Here is an 18,380-nt window from a genome sequence, read left to right as displayed (position 1 = left end):
ATTTACACCTTTGGTTTTCGGGCACAAACAATAAACGAAGAAAGGTGTCGTTACTGCAGCATGCTCAGCATCATCTAAATATTCACGTTTTCGTTTGTCGTTTGCTGAATAAGAGTAACAAAATCTCTATTATTTCAACACTAGGATGTGCCTTAACACGTTTATCTTAATTATTTTTCAAAGTTCTTTCGCTCCACAAAAGTCTGGAAAATTCTTCGCTAGCGTGAGTGCGATAACCATACTTAGCGTAAAAGAAGTGAGAAGGAGGGTAAGATGGAGCTTACCCAAACCCCTCCCTCCCTGTTTCACATTTAATTACAATTCCTTAAGTTTTATTTGCTTCTATGCCAGCTCCAAAGAGTATTGTACACCGCAACGTGATGCGCTCTAGAAACAAAATAATAAAATTATCATCATTATTATTAAGCGATAGTTCCCTCCAAATGCGGATTTACTTGAAATCGTTGCCAGTGGTTTGTCAACCACACACAAACAGAAACACTGAAACAAAAAAATTACCTGCGTAAGGCAACTGAAAAGAGATTAATTAAGAAAGAAAACCAACGCAAGGAAAATATGAACGTTCTTCTCGTAGTCTGTATACAATAACAAAGCGCTAAAACCGACATGTACACGATAACCGCAGATTACATTAGCTTGAAGTCAGCGTGAATGAAAAATCTGAATTGTGTTGCGAGGGGACCGGCAGTAAGAGCGCGAACGAGTCAAGTATCGTTGAAATATTTTCTGCTGCAGTTCTCTTCGTTAACTTGACACTTGAAACAAACACGCTTGTGATCAGTCAAGCCATTGAGGCGGATCGTAAGTAGTTGGAAAATTAAAATCGGAATGGGGACAGGAATTTCATTATTATTGGCCTTAAAAAATATAGTTTTCCCAGTCTATTGAAGCTTGTATTTGAATTTTTTTCAAATAGCCATTCGAGTTCATTGGCTAAGTTGATAGTTGCACCCTGCAGGCTATCTATCAATTGTTTTACTGACAACAATTAATGTAATTCACTTAATTTGTTATCAATGATGTTTTATCTACATCATCATCCCAAAGAAAACTTACGCTTAAATGTACTTTGAACCGTCAATCTATATCTTTTTTAACCTTCTTTCCCTTGACAGTATTATGGAAATTTCAGGCTGATAGCCAAATAGCGTCACGAAATCTTTATTGCCGAACTAAGTCGTAATCGTTGTTCAACTGTTCTATAGACTCCCATGACCGTGGCCAAGAGAATTTCAGTATTTAATGGCCATTGGCAACTGGTCAATGACTGTTATTTTGCTGTTTTGAGGAAAATGTAAATAAAAGCAGAAAAGAAACGGCTACCATAACAAATTCGCGCAAAGTAGGTTACACAAAATAATTATTTGGCCATTTACCTGCTAAACGTGCGTCTTTGAAAGAACGCGAATTCTCCACAAAGTTGAATCAATTTTTTTACGTTACCTCACTCAGTTACAAAAGTAATGAGTTGAAGAAAAACTTGAGTTAAGCTGCTTAACGTTAGTTCGAAAACAATCAATTGACATTCGCATTATCTCTTGTTTGCAAGAAGAACAGAACTGACAACAGGCCGGGAAGTACGACGTAAATCATCGCATTACAATCACTGATATCATTGGAGAATAATTAACAATTGGTTCATGCTTTGGCGTGCACTATCGAGTTATGGAGCACGCGGGAAGTTTGGAGAGCACGAAAGAGGCGTAAGAGTTGCCCGAGGCGATAGCCGAGGGCGACTCTAGCTTCTTGAGTGCTCTCCAAACTTCCCACGTGCTTCATAACTCGATAGTGCACGGCTGAAAGCATGAAACAATTGTTTTAGAACATAGCTGGTGGAATTGTGCATCAAATCCGAGGCGAAAAACGGACAACAATATCAGTTAAAGCGAATCGTGACGGCGCTGATGCCAAGTCTCCTTTTCCGTTGCTTTTCTCTTTTTCAATGAACGCTTTTCATTCCAATAATGTATTCATGTTTTTCTCGTTGCCATGCACCAACCAATAACGTAGCTACATTTTCTGCCTTTAAAAGCACACACAATCCACAATTCCTCTATTCGCTCCGACGAAGGGCTAACGCTCGAAACGTCAGCTTTTGTAATCATTACGGTGGCCAATTTACCATTTCAACTTTGTTGATATATCAAAATTTTCTCTTTTTCTGCCTCATTTAAGAACTCTAGCCCAAGGGAAAGGTCAAAACATTGTCTTCGTTTTCGGACTAGTAGGCCGAGTTTCTGTTTGTATCCATTGTTGTCGCGAAATATATTATTTTTCCCGCGCTAACAATCGGCCGCTCGCGTGAGATAAAAAATTATGGCTAAGCGATTTGCTGACGCTGTCAGCGTGCACTATCGGGATTTTGAGCACGCTTACAAATATTGAATTTGATTGCGCGGTTCTGCTAGCTATGTTCTAACAAAAATTTATCACTCCTTTTTTTATTCAGGTTTATTTGTGAGAAAGCCGAAAGCTTAATGTAAATAATTTTCAAACATGAGGAGTTTGCGGTAATCTTATGGCAGGTTTTTCTGAGGAGCAGAGACAGTGCATGGAAAAGAATTAAGTGGAAAGGAAGGTTGTACACCTAGGTTAAGAAGTAAGGGATACACCTCTGACTCGTGTCAGTCAGTAACAGGCGAAACTTGAAATGGAAATCGAAAATTGGTGTCAGCATTTAGAATACTCTAGCCGGAGGAAAAAAGGGGAAAAAAGGGCCGGAATAGGATAAAATAAACTCACAAGTAACGAATGAAACGAATTTAGAACACAAGCGGCATTGATCATTTAGAAGCTAAGGTTTTTCGTGTATTTTGATTTATGCGCAAGTGATAGGAAAACAGTTGGTATCTGAATTTTAATGAACAAAAGGTATCGGAATTTTCGCATAGAAACGACTGAGACCTGAAAGAAACTGTTTCATCCCTCAAACATAATAGCGTGAATACAAAAATGCCCTTTTCCGAGGATTTTTTCGTTCTCGAACACTGTATAAGCTAAGTTATAAGCTTCTATAGAACTTATTCCAGACTATTGCACAATCCAGAAAGAGGGAGCTAACGATATGATTTTGTCAAATCTGATAGAGGTAGAAATAATAAATGATCCATCATATTTAAAATAATTTGAATATATCAACAAAGTTGAAATGATAAATTGGCCACCGTTACGGTTATAAAAGCTGACGTTTCGAGCGTTAGCCCTTCGTCGGAGCGAATAGAGGAATTGTGGGTTGTGTGTGCTTTTAAAGGCAGAAAATGGAGCTACGTTATTCAGTTGGTGGGAACATGGCAACAAGAAAAAAATGAATAAATTAGTGGGATGAAAAGCGTTCGTTGATACCTGTGGGATTTAGACTGCCGGTTTTAAGACTGAAAGTTCCAAGTCATTTCTAACGCAGAAAGGTTAACTTTTGCGAAATAAAGTGCCCTAAATAAAAGTATCGTATCATCTTTCGCAGGTTCAAATCAACAAAACTATTTTTTTGTTCCGTTAAGCAAAATTTTCCCGATATTACTACGAAATAAAAAAAAGATCAAGCAAAGACTGTTGGTTATATGACTAGTTTATTTTAAGTTGACTTTTATCCAATGATTTATCGTTTTGTTTAAAAAAGTTAAATTCTTAAACTATTTGTTTAAAGGTTTACTTTCGCGAAATAAAGTGCCCTAAATAAACGTATCCTATCATCTTTCACAGGTTCAAATCGACAAAACTATTTTTTTGTTCCGTTAAGCAAAATTTTCCCAATATTACAGCGAAATACAAAAAAAATCAAGCAAAGACTGTTGGTTCTTTGACTAATTTTTAAGTTGACTTTTATCCAATGATTTATCGTTTTGTTTAAACAAAATCAAATTCTTACAATATTTGTTTTCTTTTCGATACAAAGTGCTGGACATGGATGCAAATTGCAATCTTTACCTTAAACACAACAGCACTGCTCTGCAAGAACGAAGTCATCAAACGATTGATGAATGGAAAATATTCGCAGAGGCGAATTCGAACTCGGTATGACGTACGTGAGTTTACTCTACAAATAATAGAAAATGTTAAACTAAGTTTCCTATTTCACCCGAAATCAGAAATTTTTTTGTTCCAAAATTTTTCCCAAACCCAAAAAATTTCTCCTCATCAAAAAAGTGTCGATGCAAAAAAAAATAATGGGGATTTGAAAACTATGTAGTTTGTGCCAAATTGATATAAAATGTGTCAAAGATCAAATTATACAAAGTTACGATTGTAAAAATAGAATAAACATTCAGAATAAATCCTTGTAAATTTTGAAAGGGAAAAAGAAAAACATTATCTGATTAATAAGGTTTCGATAAAAATACGATGTAGTCGTATTCGCCCAACCAGACTGATTGAAGCGAAAGTAGCCAAGCTAAATTTATCAAGCTGCATCCTAGAAGCCTAAATTTTTCGCCAACATTCCAATACAATACAATATTCTTTATCGGCGAAGGTGACGTGATTAACCCAATGAGTTATCTAACTTACGGCCTTCGAACCCACCCATCCCACCGCAGGGGAGGACATCTATGACACAGTATACTCGTGCGTGGGAAATTAACGTCTCCTACCCCTACCATTTATTCGTCCCTATCCAAGAAGACTAGAAAATCTAACCATTTCTTGATGTTATAGGAAATCTTTCAAAGATCAATCACCAATGATGGTTTTAAAGTATTCGCAGAATGAGCTGAATTTCTTCTTTTTTTTTTATCACAGGACTAAAGAGGACATTCTCAGTGTTAAACTGCAAAGATCTCAACCAGAATCCCAATCAGCCTTGTCAGGCGTCTATTGGATAGATCCTGATGGTGGTTCTCATAACAACGCGTTCCAGGTTTACCTCGACCAACGGAAGGACGGAGGGGGCTGGACGCTTGTTGTTTTCAGTATCCAAAACAGTTCCGTTATGCGAGACTCAACATGAGGCCGTGAACTTTGCTTTGCGGCGCAGCATTGGTAAGGAATTCCTCATCAAGAGTAACATCAACAACTGGATCGCATGCAAAGAAGGCACCGGTAGCTTAGTGCAGTGGAAGGCGGGATCACTTTCTTGTAAACTGGTGAAGCAGGTCTCTAAGCAGTGCGATGGAAAAGTACCAAAATCCTTCGTATTCTATACCGGTGGACCTTCCCTCAATGCTGGAAGTCTATATTACTACTTTGATGGAAACACAAAGAGTAGTTGGCCTACCCATAATCCTTGTGGTGCAAATCGATAAAACCAGTTAAAAAAACGCGCCAAACCCACACGGAACCATTTTTGAGCGTTGAAATTCCGCTGATATGACAGTTTTAAAGAACTTAATTGTAGATTTGTGAGCTGCATAACTCAGTGAAATCTTGTGGTTAGTAGTTTGAAAACTAACAAAGATGGGCGTTTGATTTATAGGATGTCAGTGGCCAACTTTTTAAGCTATATGTGTCCAGAATCAAAAATCCGCCACAACGTTATTTGCCTTGCAAGGTATGTCAATTCAAACCATTCGTCATGATCGCCATGATTCTCGTAGTTTCTGATTTATTTTTACCTCTATGACTTTTTAGCCTCATGCAGCGGAGAACCTAAAGCGAATTAGGCACCTGATCACAGCATCAACCTTACATCTCATTTACCAAGCTTTAGTAAAACCTCACTTTCATTACTGTGACATTGTTTGGGGTAGCTGTGGGAAAACGCTACGAGACAAACTGCAGAAATTGCAGAATAGAGCAGCCCGTGTGTTGACATTCTCTGACTATGATGCTGATGCAACTGAGCTACTCGAGTTTTAAGGGTGGAAAAATCTTGCACGCCAGCAGGAAATCCATAAAGCCACCATGATGTTTAGATGTCTGCACGGGCTAGCTCCAAGGTATCTGTCTTCAAAGTTTACGCGGCGTGACTCTGCTTATGACCTCAGAGACTCTGAAAATAAGCTCAGTGTTCCACTAACGCGTACTAATTATTACAGAGAAAGCTTTAGCTGCAATGGCGCCACATTATGGAACAGTCTACCACGCGATATAAGGAACACAGAGTCTCTGGGGTTATTTAAACGTAAGATCAATGACATTCTTTAAGTCTAACGCACGGCATTCACGGAAAACAGCTTTAGTGTTATAGTATGTAGTTTTAATTCTAGATATCTTAGCTATATGTATTTTTATGGGTTGATGAATTGATCGTGTTTAAATAAAGATTTCACTACATTACATTACATTACCATAATTGTCCAAAACTCTTTGGAAGACCACATCATTTTCAAATAAAAACAACAAATTATTATTATTGTAAACACAACATTTCTTATGTGACTGTAACATACATCATGAGCAGCACAGTTGTAGGACAATTTGTTTATATCAGGTAAAAAAAATACAATGCTTTTTAATTTTCCGAGTTTGATGGCTCCTGGGAAACTTAATTTCCTAGGTCTAAGGTTAAAGGTCAAGTTAAAGCCCCAGGCCGGACTAGCACTCAGAGTCTTGATATAACTGAGGAGCAAATGCTCCTTATACTATGGCATCTGCAAAGGGTTAGACATTCTAGTCTTCTTAGAGAAGGACAATAAACAAAAGGCCCCGTCTGCTGCATCCTCTCTGCATCAGTGAACAGGTGGACTTATTAGTAGCTCATGCCTTCTCGCAAAGTGTATGGAATGTAGCTTCCGATGTTGCGGTCTCGCCTTGTTATTGCTTAAAACAGGCCTCCACTTAAACCATTCATGTTCCCTTTGGGTTCATCCATAATTCGTGATCTATGATTAACGCTGCCTAGATTTTCGGGCCATCGAATCTCTGCCTTCTTATCAGTTTGAATTCAGGTAGCCCTTGCGTTGAAGCAATAGCCAGTAATTATCCATTCAAAGTGCTTTGAAAAATGTTTCTGCTTTTCGTCAAAGTTTGCACAATATACAAATTCATCGAAACACGACATCTTAAACATTCAGACACTGTTTCAGATGTTAATTTGTATTCTGCTTCCATGACAATTGCCTCATGGCACCGATGGCATGTACCTTATCAATAACATCCTCGGAGACCCAGGAGCTGTGAGTCGATTTCAAGAAGAGCTCCTGGGGACATTGTCTTACAAGACTAGTTCCAAACGGTCGCAGTCGTTCTGGCATCTGATTGGTGCTAGAAAATCTTTGTGTTTTTCTGCCCAATCAGAGTGAAGTGTGCTTTCGTGCGTTTTAACGCGGAGATCGACAAGAAGCTCAGTTGCTCGCCATGTTTGTTGGGCCGTGCGACGAAGCTCTGCTCGAGGTGAAAAGTTTCAGTCTCAGCACACAATGTAAGAGAAATCGATCAGATTGTCCGCAAAAATCTTACCGGAAATTATACTGAATACTTTCGCAGGTATCACAAGAGAACGTGTTTAAAAGTTTGCGAGGTTGGTATGAAACATAATGGTAGCAGGCGTTACATCTCGTCTAACGTTTAAAGCGACATAATTGGGAACTTTAGCATCACGTTTACGGCAAACCTGAGGAGGTCACGAGACCACCGCTTTGCCGTCACTTTTGCAGTTTGCGGTTCCAGTTTCGACGGGAAGAAGGCGCTCTAGCCGTATGTGACTTACGGGAAGGTTTTTTGGCCACTTAACGAAACAAACTTACGTTTGACACTTTTCGTAAGAATTTTCTACCATTTATGGATCCAAATGTGTTTTTTTTGTGATTAAAAAGACAATGTATTTTGCATGATCTAAATGGAAGAAAGCCGAGTGGCGAAAGAACTTGAAAACAAAATGGCGGCTCAAAGTTCCTCAACATGTGCATGTGAAGAGGCATGCCTTTTAGATAGCCAAACACTTGCCAAGAGGTAATGCTGGCGACCGAAGTGGCCCAGCGAAGGTCAAAATGTCCCGCTGATTATAAGGAAATTCCGAGGGTACTTTCCCCTATTTTTTCGGAAGACAAAAAACCCGTCGTGCTCTCAGGGCGAGCTTGTAGAGAAAGGATGAATGGCCTTATCTCAAAATACCTTGAAGAAGATAAAAAGGCTGTTAAAAGGTAGGCTTCTTCCGCCAAAAGACGTCAACGCCATGCTAAATTCAATTGTGGTGACGTCGGCAAACGAGAAACCTCAAACCGCTAGCAGCCGTTTGCCGTTTGCAGTAAACGCGATGCTAAAGGTCCCTATTACATTGTCGCTTTAAACGTTAGACGAGATGTAAGCTGAAATCTCTCTACATTTTTTGTATAATTTGCTGTTACTGAAATTTTGCCAATCTCGTGAAATTATTTCGTCGCACGGGCCACGCAGGTATGTCGAGGAACTTGCGCTTACGCTTACTTAGCTTTATGTGCACGCCAAAATCCAACCATCGCTTTGTAGCAAAGTCTTTCACAATATGGCCAAGGCTGCAGAGAACGTTAAATTCGTGGACGACCTCCAGTAAGCGCTAAGAGAAACCTTAGCTGTGTTTCCGCCGGGTTAGCGAATTAAAATCTGAACAAAAACGTATTATGGAGAACATCGTGGGAAGGAGAGATGTTATCGGACAGCTACCGACGGGGTTGGAAAGAGTTTAATCTTTCCACTGCGGCCTAGAGTGTTCAAATTCTTGAGCTCGAAAGGCCACGGATTCTCTTCTAGTTCCTTGGTCATTGCCATTTCACCTCTTTTATCGATTGTTGAAGACCAAGTTAAATACCTCAGATCATTGGGAATCGATGCTGCTTTCATTGGGGAAATTGTAAATGTCAGCTTAGTACAGGGTCATCTACCCACATCTAATAAAGTTTCCACGCTTAGCTTTTCTTTTTTTTTTCAACATAGGTTGTAATGTATTTGTGCATACCTTGACAAATGTTCCTCTAGTAGAAACTGAGAAACAGCAACAATTCGATTTTCTTGTTTGAGTACTCTACCCACGGGAAATTTCTATCGATGCCTCTTTGTTACAATTACGTTTCCATGATGTTTCAATTCTATAGCGACAAGTGTCCCAGACTGCACGCGGAAGACGATCGTCTGGTAGAACCTTTTCATTGAAAACTTCAAATATTTTCATGAACTCGCCATTAAGATTTCTTTTTCTCTTAATGGTGATAAAAACAGAAGAGCATACTAGACAACGATCTGAAACATTTTCACCCAGATTATTCATTATTGTAAAAAAAGAAAACCTGAACCTTACCTAAACAACTAACCGAAGGAGATCAGATCTTGGCGCGCACAGAAAGATGCGTAAGCGCCAGTTGCTCGACATACCTGCGTGGCCCGTGCGACGAAATAACTTCACGGGATTGGCAAAGTTTCAGTAACCGCAGATTATACAAAAAATCTAGAGAGATTTCAGCTTACATCTCGTCTAACGTTTAAAGCGACATATTAACGCCTGCAACCATTATGTTTTAACCGAACCTCGCAAACTTTTAAAGTTCTCTTGTGATACCTGGGAAAGTAATCAGTATGATTTCCGGGAAGATTTTCGTGGACAATCTGATCTATTTCTCTTACATTTTACTATAAGTAAAATGTAGAGCCAGCTGAAAGTATATAGGGTTACAAAATTAGGGGGAAACGTGTCTGGAAGACGATGAAGCAGAGAAGATCTTAATCGACTGCGGAGTTGTCTGTGTCAATTTCTATCTACGGTTTTACCTTAGACAACATACATTCGAAAATCTTCCCATCTTCAAAACATACCTAAAGTGCTTTTGGCAAGAAATTTAACGATCTTCGTTCGTGATCAATCTCGAGAGCAAAGACATGAAGCTCTTTTTGTTGTCCGAAGAGAGGTAGATGTTTAGTTTAAATTTCATAATTGGCAAGTCCTGGCCCTTTACGGAAACAACTAAATTACACTCTGACAAAATGTACTTACCAGTGAGACTTATTTCAGTGCCTTGAGGAACACAGTAAGACTGTTAAATACTATTGCTGATGTGACCATCTTTTCACTGCTGTTTTGGATCGTGATGGGCTGGCACGAAGAATAAAGACTCCAGACCGTTTCCTTGCTATCGAAGCGTCCCAATTTACATCGGAGGAAAAAACAAAGCGAAATAAGCGATGAGGTTTTTCATTCACCAAATAAAGAATCGATGTACATCCGTCCGGTTAAGAGACTATACTTCGCGAAATGAATGAAGGACAAATTCCCAAATTGTTTTCTACAAAATGAAATCAACTTAGCTGTTGGTAAATGTTTAAAATGGAGCAGGCCTAAACTCCTTCATAGGGCCGTTAAGTATAACACTTCGCGCACACGAGGATGGATTTGTGACAAAATCCTAAATGGTTCGTACACTGAGCTATAGTCTTGTTGTATACGTACAGACACTTAGTTGCTTCTCAGTCTAGATTACAAATGATCTAGTCTTACTTCTTTGAGGATTTCAGGGACTATTGAAGCGTTGCATCGTTGCATTTCTCCAGAAAAAAGCAAGACTCCTTTCGAAGGTGAACAGGGCACCAAACCGAAAGCCACTAAAGATTATTGCGAATCATACCTGATGACACAGTGTCTATTTTTACACTTGATCTGCGCGTGATCTCATCAGAAATAAAACAGCAGAAGATTGACTTGTTGGGTAAGGTTATAGGGTTAGGAGTGGGAGGGTCATTTAGGAAGTTTCATTGTTTTGGGCTTCAAAGACAAGCCAACCTATTACAGCAGTGTTTAACATGTTTGACAAGTTTTTTTTTTTTTTCCGAAGGAGCGCTTCGCTCGTTGGCGAAAGTTAGAAGGTCCATCGACTTCACACTGCCTTTAAGTCATCGCTATATTCAGGATTGGTGACTTGGGTTGAGTCGGAGGGGAAGAAACACTGTACCCGTGATAGAGCTACAAGACAAGTATTATTATAAGTGGCCCATTATACGTTAAAACAAATATTTATAAACGGAAAACGCAGTTTTTCACCGGAATAAAAGGTCACGTTAACCGGTATCTTCGCAGAGGAAGTCAGCAAAAGACCTTTTATTCTACTCCTTACGGGTAATTAAAAAGTTATTTAAACAGAAACTTTCCACCGCTATAACCAATAACTTTTATTAGGCTTTCTAATACAAAGAAATCGATTTTTGGTGGGGACTTTTTAAAAGATTGGAAATAGAACTATTTTTTTATTTTTTCAATGGGGTCAGTTAGTCCGAGAGTACATAGAAAACATTGCACATCTGAAAATCATTCATTTAGAATCAATAAAAATATCCTTTTACAAGAGGAGGTAGAGAAATAAATTTACTTTTCAGTTTTAATGTGATCTGCATGAAAGAACATAAAGGTGAAAAATTCACCGTGAAAAGTATTTAATAAATCTTCTGGAGCATTGATTCAAGGCTGGTATCCTTAACAAAGTTGAGAAATTCATTCCTGCTACGAAATATTTGCTGATTAATTTCCTAGTCATTGCCACATTTTTGTCACCATTTCTGGCCAATTTCTGCCTGAAGAACCTGTTCCGGACAATCAGTTTGTAAAAGGAAGCATAAAAGTAAACAGCGCTCTTAAAGCAGAGGAGTCAAAAAGCGAGGGAGGTTTGGGTCGAGTCCCTTAATGAACCCGATCCAGGCCTCCCTCTCTTTTTCACTTCTCAGTTCCAATCTTCGCTCCATTTTACCAACTGAATGCCTGGAACAGGCCAATGCCTGAAACACCCTGGTGTCGTTCTAAAGAATTATTTTTGTCTTATCAGCATTAAATTGAAATAATCTGATGTCATACAGAAAGTGAGCCATAAATTTTGGCCACCTAAGTTCATGGGGCCGTCTATTTTCTTCATGCTTCTTAATTACGCAGATTTTTTCATGTCATTCAGTAGTTTGGCTAATATGGCGTACGTATCTCTTCCATTCTTTGACCGCGATTCAGCGTACTGGATAGGACTTGCTTGCAGGCTCAACACCCTTTGCCTGTTGTAACGGATCATCTGCAAAAAAAATTAAGATCAGTTAAATAAAAAACACTGCTCTGGTATTGTTATTTACCTCTTTTTTTGCAGCTTCTGAAATTGAATTGTATGCTTCCTCTGCTTCTTCTTTGGCTTTTTGAAGCTGATAATGGAAAATGCACAAAAACAATTTGGCAATCTTCCATTCTAGCATTCGACATGATTCTTCAGAAGCTCAACATGACCTTCAAGTGATAAATGTCAATTGCAAGTATATATATCTTAATGGAGGTTTTGTTGTATAGTATCGCTGAGTATTTTTACGAGTTGTACCATATTTTGACGTCAGCCCGTAGGGCGAGTCAAAATACAAACAACGTGTAAAAATAATCAGCAATATAAACACACAACAAAACGTTAAATAAGAGATGTATTATCCAACACGCCACATTGTTATTTCATTGCGGGCCAATTTCGCGGATATTTCTGGAGTACAAATATCGTGTGATATTTGTACTCGTCTCGCGCGTTATTTGTACTCTACGAAGCACATTTGGATAATAAAAGTACATCCTTACATGTTAAGGCAAATACTCAATCACGAGCAACAGAATGAGGGGAAAAGTACCAAAGGAATGTATATCACGTGCAAAACACAAGTTTGTTTGAATCTTACCGCTTCTTGGTTCTTAGGTTTGGCTTTTTCCAGTGCTTTTGTTGCATTCTCAAACTCTACCAGTCTACAAGTACGACGGAAAAGCATCTCCTACAGGGTAGGAAGTGGACGAAACAAAAAATGCGTTAGAAAGTTAAAATGTTCATCTTGGGACTGTAAAAAAAATGGAATAACCAGGTTACAAAAGTTAGGGTGTTGCATTTGCGATCCCGAAGTCCCAAATTTCAGCTCTACTGATAGTTCCATATTCAATTCTTCCACTAAGCATTGTAATTAAAAACTATTCAAGTTAGTTAACCTCTCTGTTCCACCATTTCAGCCTTTGTTTACAAATTTTCCCCCAAGTAACTAGACAGGAGAGCAGTACAAAAATAAAATACTCTAACTCCAGAGGTAATACAATACAACAGTTCTGTTTTCTGAAGGTGCTACAGACAGAGAGGTAGAGCCCTGTCCACTTGTTCACAACATGACCATGATCTTATCCCAGCCGACCCCAAAGCCGAAAAAAGGTTTATCACCTTACCCACCACTGCCCCACCCCCCCCCCCCACCACCAAAGCCGAACCCCCTGAAAAATTATACCCAAGTCTACTAAAAACATTTCACAAACCTTGGCAGCATCCATATATGTGGAATAAAGTTCTAAAGTAAAACCTAGAGTGTTGTCGTCATTAGTAGACATGACATCCAGTGATTCCTGGAGAAATGATCACACACAAAGACAAAAACAAAACAAAATTGATGAAACTTCTGGAATTGAGGAACACTGCCATTAAGGGTATAAGATTCCCTAAAAAAAGGCTTCCATACCAGACAATTAGATTTAGATGTTCAATTCCTTTATTCTCATTAGCTTCAAACAATATTCAGTTGTGATCCTGTAAGGAGAATTTTCATTGTAGATCAGGGTTAACACTTCCACAACAGATCTACACATAATTTTCAAGCTAGTACTGCAAATGGGATATAAGCTTTGGCAGGATGAGCCAAGATGGTTGGAGGGACCAGAACTACAATGTAGCATTGGAGTTGTGGTAAAACAGTGTTTATTGGTATAATGGCAAAAAAACATCATCCAAATCATGTCTGGTTCACTATTGCTATAAATTATTACTAACAATTTATGTATTTTCATATTTAATCAATACATCTGTTTGTTCCATATTTTTCTAATATTTAACTCTTTGGGCCAACTTCCAATGGGCAAGCAATAGTGGACCAGACATGATTTGGATGATGTATTGGCAATTTCAGAAAAAGAACAAAAACCCTTTTAGTTCCTTGGTGCTGTTATCATTACCAGCAGATGCCATCATGATGCCAGAGCTAAAATCATTCACTGCTTAGATGTAACACCAGTATCTGAGGTTGACAAAGAAATTCAAAATCACCATTATGATACTTTAACATATTAAGTATAATTCTGCCAGGGTAAAACTGTCATCATACATCATTATACATTGTTATACAACAAGAACTTCATCATTAATAATAACACTTCAAGTATATTTTGACTTGGATGTTCTTCTGATATCAACATTTTGGCCATAATTTCTTTCTAAAATTATACCAGACTGGACCATAGACTAAAGTGAGATTTCAGGGTGAAATTTACCACGGTCAGCCTAGCTGACAACCATAATGCAGATTATACATTGTAGTAAAGAAAGATTGCTATGTCGTTGCTGACTGTGTAGCATTTTGGTAAAGTTCTAATAACGAAAAAAAAAAAAGAATTCACTAGAAGAATCTCAAAATTGACAACACTTAGAGCCAAAAACTAAATCTCACTTTCCTCTTGAAGCACCCTCTTATCACAGACCTGTGCTGTTTGGTGTAAATTAAACCAAATCGACAAAATCACAAATATATTGTTTATTTATTACCAAAAAAAGAAAAACTTCACAAATTTACACATTAATGGCTTTCCAATCACAATTTCCTGCAGAGTTGACATTTTAGAATACCCTAAATTTTCCCCTCAAAGACCCCAGAGCAAACCAACAATGGGGATGAACTCTCTCCTTTAACCACAAGATGCAGAGGATGCAGAGCATCCAAGCCCAGACTAACTTGTTGGAAGGCAACCATTTATGCCAACTCTGATGCATGAGTGATCACAATATAATTACTCCTTACAATGTCATTACTGGTTAAAATGATAATATCAGGCAGACATTGAGTGATGAGAATAGGGAATACTATCAATTAAGGAAATATCAGCTGATCCAATACCAAATTCTCTTAACTAATATCAAAAGAATTGTATAGAAAAAGTCAAGAGAATTCCTAAAGAGATCTGAAAGGGGAAGGGTTAGCCAGCTGAGCCTTCCAAATAATATTCATTTTAGTGAATCATAATGCCTCCCTAGGGTAAATTTTCAGTTGGTGCCAGTCATTAAAATAATATTTATTCCTTACTAACACTGACCCTATATGTCTCTTTGGGAAGTGGTGTCTACTCTTCCACACTATCTCTTCTTTTCTGAAATTCTTCATCAAGATCCTAACCAGGAGGAATAACTTCTAATTATTTTTATTTCTAAAAACAGGCCAAGTCATTCTGGTAAAGGTTAAATTCAAAAGAAAGTTAAGTCATATGTGGGCGGGTCCTCATTATATGCACTTTGGCTGGAGTGTTTTCTGAACCCTTTAATCCCTAACAGTGATTGGAATATAATTTCTCCTTACAATATCACCCCTGAATCAGACATTAAGGCCAGGAGAATAAAGGAAATGATCACCAACTGGAGAAGCTCTTGATTGTTGAACAAATTCTCTTTGTCAGCACCTTAAGAAATGTATAGAGAACAGTATGGAGAATATACATACTGATGTTAGGGTGTAAAGGGTTAATGCCCACAGGAAAGAATGAGGCCTACAGCAACATGAGCTGGTGAGAGGTTGATCTGCCAGGGCAGGAGGTTTCACACTGATAAGGAAGGCCCAAGGATTTCAACAAAAGCTGGTTACTGGCTTATGGAAAAGTTTAATGAAACACCTGAAGATCTCTCATCATAAATTAGGTACAGACCCCCAACAAATCATTCCCAAACTTGTCTTAAATCTTCTTGCAGGCAGAGAAATGTGCATCAAAGAACCATCTCTCTGTACCCCGGCACAAACTACAATTCATATTTTACAACCCTGAATGGGATGTACACGGTATGTAATCATAAACTTTAAGATATTCCAGTAATATTATGATAATTCTACAAACTTAAAATAAAAAAATCAAAGCTGCAATTGAAACAAAAAACATTAGTAGAAAACCACTTTAAACATTTTTTAACTGTGACTATGATGTCAAAAATCATCCACAGCTCGCGATAAACTTGTCATTTAAGACATTTTTTCACTTTGCTTGTAACTGGTGGCTATATGTAAGTTAGAATAAAAAAAGGTGTTTATACTTTTAGTGAGCATAAGAGATGCCATAGACAACTGGTTAACCTACTGGTCTAAATAGAAAAGCAAGAGGGTTTATTACTCAGAGAGAGGAGTTTGATCATGATCATTATCAAACTTCATTTTGCCAAGTTGCAGCAGACACTAATGTGTGGTTACAATAAAATCATCCAGGTATAGGCACACAATCAGCAAGAAAATTGTTTGCACATTACCACTGAAATGGAAATAATTATTCTGGAATATTTGGCATACCAAGTATATCCCTTGTACCCCCACTTTCACCTCCTCTTTTCCTCTTCAATGTTGCACTTTGTTTTATATATTATTTGTTTTTGTTTTTCTTTTTACAACATTGGTGACTGGTGGAAAGTGAGTGTTGCAAGAAACTGTAGTTCTCCTAAATGCTTCCTTGACAGTGGCTCCATGAATTTCGTATGTTAATTAATTTTTATATCTTGTAGGCCCCTCATTATCTTTTAACTTCCAAGATCTGATTGTAAATTCTCCCCTTTAGTTGCTATACTCATTCCCTTGTAAATTAGTTTCAACAATTTGTTGTTTAAAGATCAAGATGACAACCTCTACCAGATAACTTTTAGTATTCTCATTACCTGTTTACTGGGGAATGTTTGGAGGTTATAGGGAGAGGTTACATGTTAATCACTTCTTAGAGTTCAAAGATTAGAAGGGAACCCAAACTAGCATGTCTTTTTCCAGTATAAACAACAACAACGACAATTTAACATTTATACAGCGCAAACTACTATAGAGATAATCAGTTGCGCTTTACAATGAGTTAAGGTGAGATCGGACGTCAGAATTCATCAGGCGCAATATGCAGCCACTTCAGTCCATGTATTAAGTGATCTCACCTTCCCTCACCAATTCACCCTTGATTAGACACTACACAAAGATAGACCACAACACCGGGCACTACGTGTCCGACTCTTTTTATCGTCCCTATCTGAGAAGACTAGAAAGTCTAACCATTTGTAGATAAAACTTCATGACACTTATCAATTATAGGATAAACACGCAAATCATGGAGTTTAAAATACTATAGGCTTCATTTTGCCATGGTATGACTGTTGATTAACATGACTACATACCCCATGTTCACAGATATCTCTGCCAAACACCTGTAAGAGTATCATTGGTTATTATTTGAGAGACTCACGTTTTCCTCTTTCAGAAACTTTTGCAAAACTTCATCTCTTGAAAATGCCGGGTGGACCACAACAAGTTGAAGAAATCTGAAGAAAACCAAAAAAATATAGTTACATATTTTTCAAAAATATAAAATTTTGCATATTATAACATTTTGAGATGTGGCTAGCCATATACTATGTATGCATGTGAATCAACATTATTTGTTAGAAAGTAAATTCCATGTTAATTCAGAGAAAAAACTATTATTAATATTGACTCCTTTGTCTTCTTCACTTTCATTGACCTGTTAAGGCAAAAATAGCAAAGATAGATCAACGTTGCTTGATTCTGGGCACCGTTAACTCTTTACATCCTAAAGTCATTATGTTTATTCTCCATACTCATTTCGTTAGGTTTCCTGTGGTTCTGGTAAAGAGAATTTGTTTCACGATCAGGAGCTTTCTCAATTGATGATCATTTACCTCATTCTCGTAACCTTTTAGTGCGATTCAGCAAAGACAAAGTAGAGTGACACTCTTATAGAAAGTAAAGCAGTTAAATTGAGGTCAGGATACCATTTCCTTAAGGATAACCTGGGGTAAATTTCTATTAAATCAAAGATAATTAAACGTTGTGAATTTACAATGCTGGTTTAAATGGTGAATTTTGCGATCTCACCTGAATAGAGTGAATGGCAATCGAGAATGAAGGGAAAAATATGGATAGGGCACGTGTGCTGGCCTTAGCCTACACAGCAGGCGTAATTAGGAAAAGCAAATACTCTGAGTTTTCTTAGAGAAAAAATGTCCGCCATCATTGATTCTAATGGAGCGGAAAGCTGGGGAAAGAAAGAAATTTTTACCAAAGAGCAAAGAGTACCAAGGGGGCCTGTGACGGTTAAAAATAAGGATAAGAGCCTGGGTGGGAGGGTGAGTCTTCTCCCCTTCCCCAAACCTACCCCCACCGTCCACTTTGACTCCAAAGCAGCGTGGTAGCCTCACGGAACAGCGTACGCACGTCAGTAAAATTTCAGACATGCGCAGATGACGTCCCGTGTTGTGTTTACTTTTCCCATCTACGCGTTAAAACTTAACCGTTGAATATCTTATCAAAACACAAAGTCTCTGGTAGTTTAATACTTAAACCGCGAAGACTGCAACGCAGTTAAGGATTCTACCGTTTTATTTTTTTTCTTTTCATCGACTTAGTGGTAGAAATGCTATTTTTTCGTACTGTTGTGTCATTCACTGCGCGTGGTGTTTATTATTTGGAAT

The 18,380-nt window shown here is 38.1% G+C and overlaps 1 protein-coding gene, 1 long non-coding RNA gene and 1 pseudogene across 10 annotated transcripts; 1 reads left to right on the top strand and 2 right to left on the bottom strand.

Moving 5' to 3' along the window:
* Nucleotides 1-93: 93 nt before the first annotated feature.
* On the top strand, nucleotides 94-6,424 carry LOC148731404 (uncharacterized; annotated as a pseudogene). The gene is made up of 2 exons (XR_016001645.1): nucleotides 94-4,032; nucleotides 4,756-6,424. The product of XR_016001645.1 is annotated as an uncharacterized LOC148731404 (transcript).
* Nucleotides 6,278-10,526, bottom strand: LOC148731403 (uncharacterized). Its single transcript, XR_016001673.1, has 2 exons — nucleotides 9,857-10,526; nucleotides 6,278-7,278 (listed from the first exon to the last, which is right to left on the bottom strand). It is a non-coding gene; the product is annotated as an uncharacterized LOC148731403 (long non-coding RNA).
* Nucleotides 10,527-11,146: 620 nt separating this feature from the next.
* Nucleotides 11,147-18,088, bottom strand: LOC148731402 (sorting nexin-5-like). Of its 8 annotated transcripts, XM_088761174.1 has the most exons (9): nucleotides 17,785-18,085; nucleotides 17,135-17,210; nucleotides 14,978-15,923; nucleotides 13,847-13,908; nucleotides 13,357-13,424; nucleotides 13,157-13,243; nucleotides 12,544-12,633; nucleotides 11,965-12,030; nucleotides 11,147-11,906 (listed from the first exon to the last, which is right to left on the bottom strand). In XM_088761174.1, exons 6-9 carry the CDS (start codon nucleotides 13,226-13,228, stop codon nucleotides 11,769-11,771), a joined length of 366 nt encoding a protein of 121 aa, XP_088617300.1. In that variant the 5' UTR covers nucleotides 13,229-13,243; nucleotides 13,357-13,424; nucleotides 13,847-13,908; nucleotides 14,978-15,923; nucleotides 17,135-17,210; nucleotides 17,785-18,085; the 3' UTR covers nucleotides 11,147-11,768. The 8 variants fall into 8 exon arrangements, with proteins under 8 accessions (XP_088617300.1, XP_088617299.1, XP_088617296.1 ...); XM_088761173.1 differs by lacking the exon at nucleotides 13,357-13,424; XM_088761170.1 differs by having other exon boundaries at nucleotides 13,157-13,908; nucleotides 17,785-18,084.
* Between the last annotated feature and the right edge of the window lie 292 nt (nucleotides 18,089-18,380).

Source organism: Stylophora pistillata, chromosome 5 (genome assembly GCF_964205215.1).
Source record: "Stylophora pistillata chromosome 5, jaStyPist1.2, whole genome shotgun sequence".
NCBI lineage: Eukaryota > Metazoa > Cnidaria > Anthozoa > Scleractinia > Pocilloporidae > Stylophora > Stylophora pistillata.
This window is presented reverse-complemented; position numbering and strand designations above follow the sequence as displayed.